The sequence below is a fragment of the Gymnoscopelus braueri genome, assembly GCF_963280865.1.
Source record: "Gymnoscopelus braueri genome assembly, contig: SCAFFOLD_611, whole genome shotgun sequence".
NCBI classification, from domain to species: domain Eukaryota; kingdom Metazoa; phylum Chordata; class Actinopteri; order Myctophiformes; family Myctophidae; genus Gymnoscopelus; species Gymnoscopelus braueri.
Window position 1 is genome coordinate 6,739 of NW_027660676.1, and position 3,057 is coordinate 9,795.

At 47.4% G+C, this 3,057-nt stretch overlaps 1 protein-coding gene across 1 annotated transcript; it reads left to right on the plus strand.

Annotated features, from left to right (window-relative positions):
- Positions 1–431: 431 nt before the first annotated feature.
- On the plus strand, positions 432–1,666 carry LOC308081311 (beta-1,3-galactosyl-O-glycosyl-glycoprotein beta-1,6-N-acetylglucosaminyltransferase 3-like; the record flags this gene model as incomplete). Its single annotated transcript, XM_080457693.1, has 1 exon — positions 432–1,666. The coding sequence occupies one exon, from the start codon at positions 432–434 to the stop codon at positions 1,614–1,616; it is 1,185 nt and encodes a 394-aa protein (XP_080313819.1). The 3' UTR covers positions 1,617–1,666.
- Positions 1,667–3,057: the final 1,391 nt, after the last annotated feature.

The window sequence follows — 3,057 nt, forward strand, 5'->3', positions numbered from 1 at the left end:
ATATGCCTGTGAATGCACAGTTTTGTTTTAATTGGCCCAGTAGCACTTTTTTGTTCTTGGTTTTTGTGTACATATTCAATAAATGTATCAAAACTGTTTAGCTGGACATTATTATTATCATTATTATTATTATTAACTACATTTTTACTCCTCATTATAAAGGTCCTCAAAGACCCAAGATGCACCCAGGAGCATTCTTTCCAGGACGGTACTTAAACAAACGCTGGTCATTACTACTGTGTGCTGTCCTGGGGCTGGGCTTGTTGCTGGGTTTGTTGCTGAGAGAGAGAGAGACCCGCCCGCCCCGTTCTGGGGGTCCCCAGCAGTTGTCTGTGCAAGAAGGGTCTTCTCTTACCAGCGAGAGCAACATACCTGTAATACCTCCAATGGGTCCCATGACATGTCCAACATGGGACCCACCGTTGCCTGAGATGAATGCCTCTGCGTGGCGCTCAGTGACCTGCCACAGAGTACCACAGGAATACGCTGATGACCTGCCAGTCTGCATGGCCATCGCCCAGGGAGGCATTGTGGGCCAGAAAGATGAGGTTGCTCAACTTTTGGGTAATAAGAAGAGACTATCAGAGGAGTTCTACCTTAGCACGACAAAGGACTGCAAAGCTTACATGGATAACAGAGGGTTCATTACAGAGCCACTCAGTGCAAAGGAGAGAGACTTTCCCATTGCCTACTCCATGGCGATTCATGCAGATGTCGAGATGTTTGAACGACTCCTGCGTGCCGTTTACAACCCTCAGAACGTCTACTGCGTGCACGTGGACGAGAAGTCGAAAGAGGGATTCCAGAAAGCTGTGAGGGCAATCGTTTCCTGTTTCCCTAACGTGTTCATAGCCAGCAAACTGGAAAGAGTGTTTTACAGAACCTGGTCTGGAGTGCAAGCCCATTTGAACTGCATGAAAGATCTCGTCCAGTCCCCCGTCCAGTGGAGGTACCTGCTCAACACTTGCGGCGCAGACCTCCCCATCAAGACCAATGCAGAAATGGTTCAGGCTCTGAAGCTGCTCAATGGAAAGAACAATTTGCAGTCTCATGACATGCCAGAGTCCTTTAAGGTCCGCTGGCAGTACCATCACAAAGTCATCGATACTAAGAATAATTATATCGGTACTAACACCAGAACGGGAATCAGAAAGACCCCCCCACCAATCCCCATGTTCTCAGGCAGCGCTTACTTTGTGGTCACTAGAGACTTTGTCAAACACGTGCTGGAGAACAAAGGGTGTCAGAATTTTATGGAGTGGTCCTGGGATACGGACTGCCCCGAGGAACATGTGTGGGCCAGTCTGAACAGGATGAGCTCTGTACCTGGGTCAGTGCCTGCTCACAGTAAGTACCACCGGTCTGACATGAATGCCATTGCTCGCCTGGTGCGCTGGGAGTACCCCGGGATTGTTGGTGATGTAAGAGAAGGTGCGGCATACCCACCATGCACTTCAACGGTTAGAAGAGATGTATGTGTATATGGGACTGGTGAGCTCCAGTGGTTATTTCAACACCATCACCTCATGGCGAACAAATTTGATTCAAAAGTCGATGACATTGTTATTAGATGTATCGAGTCAATTCTCCGTTTCAAAGCATTGCGTGAACTGTAGACAGAATTTAGTGGCTGAGCAAGCTTGCATAGTGCACAAATTATACTTGGTCTGGCTGTAAGGGTTGACTTATTTGCCTTCCACTGTAAGAATTGCTGCACCGGACTAGCTTCCAGAGGTTTTTGGGTAAAAATAAAAACACCCTAAATGGTATTTCTGGACTTGTTAAAGGAGAAATCCGGACATTTTAAGTGTTATCTTTGATGTGTAGTTACTCACTCACCGAGTTATGAAGTGGCGATGCGTTTTTCCAGCGATCCCCCTGTCTGTGAGTCTGGTCGACCCCCACCATGAAAGTGGAAATCTTGCGTCTCGCGAGATTTCACGTCCTCGGCTCACTGCACTCCTCGGGAAATCTCGCGAGACGCGAGATTTCACGCGAGAGGAAAACATTCACGTCGCTGACCATGAACGCCAGCTCGTGAGTGATAAACAGTGCATGTGAAAGTATCAGGAGACACCATGAGGAGGATTTGTGGGAAAAAAAAGAAGTTTGGAGCTGTGGAATTAGGCGATTTTCACAAAGACACGCGCCTCCCACTATGCCTAAGGATAAGGATAAGGATACTTCCTTTTAACAGGTCGTTCATGAAAGTCCTTGCGGTCTTGTTTCCAATGAGAACCTGTGAGCAATTGGGGTTAAGAGTCTTGCTCAGGGACAAATTTCATATCATCGGCACATATGCTGGGATAGCCTGGAATCAAACCTGGGGCAACCAGGGCCAGCTGGTTCCCTAGGCGGGCTCACTAACCACTCAGCTATGGCCGCCCCTATGGTGGGGGTCGACCAGACTCACAGACAGGGGGATCGCTGGAAAAACGCATCGCCACTTCATAACTCGGTGAGTGAGTAACTACACATCAAAGATAACACTTAAAATGTCCGGATTTCTCCTTTAACACATTGAGTGACAAAACCGTGAATTCCCGATTTTGCAAAGACGCACATTGAGTGCCATAACCGGAGATCTCTGTGAGGCAATTTTTCCCACAAGGGGCGGGCTAGCGCAACTTTGGAATCACCCACGATGCCTCTTAAATGGAAGGGACAGATGGATCACCATGCCAAAAAAACGTGCAATCTTGCCGGATATGGTGCCTGCAGCCTGTTTGCGCTGGCAAAATCTAACTCAAGACAGCTCGCCTCAGAAAGCGTAATCCTTTGGGGGCTGGTACATCGATCATGTGTGTTTATAAACACAGTAAGATGATGGATCAAAATGGATATACAAGTCCAGTGGCCGGTTGAAAAGGTTATAAAACACAAATGGATCGTTTTGGTTATAAGCCCACTTGTTTCTATGATGAAAGAGCAAGTTAAAATGTTACTAACTTTCCGTGGTTTTGTCGGCTCCGAGGGTGCTATTGTTAAATGAGTTTTGTTTTTTTTCCAGTGGGGAACGGGCAGCACACGCGTAAATCCCGCCCACTACATTTGATT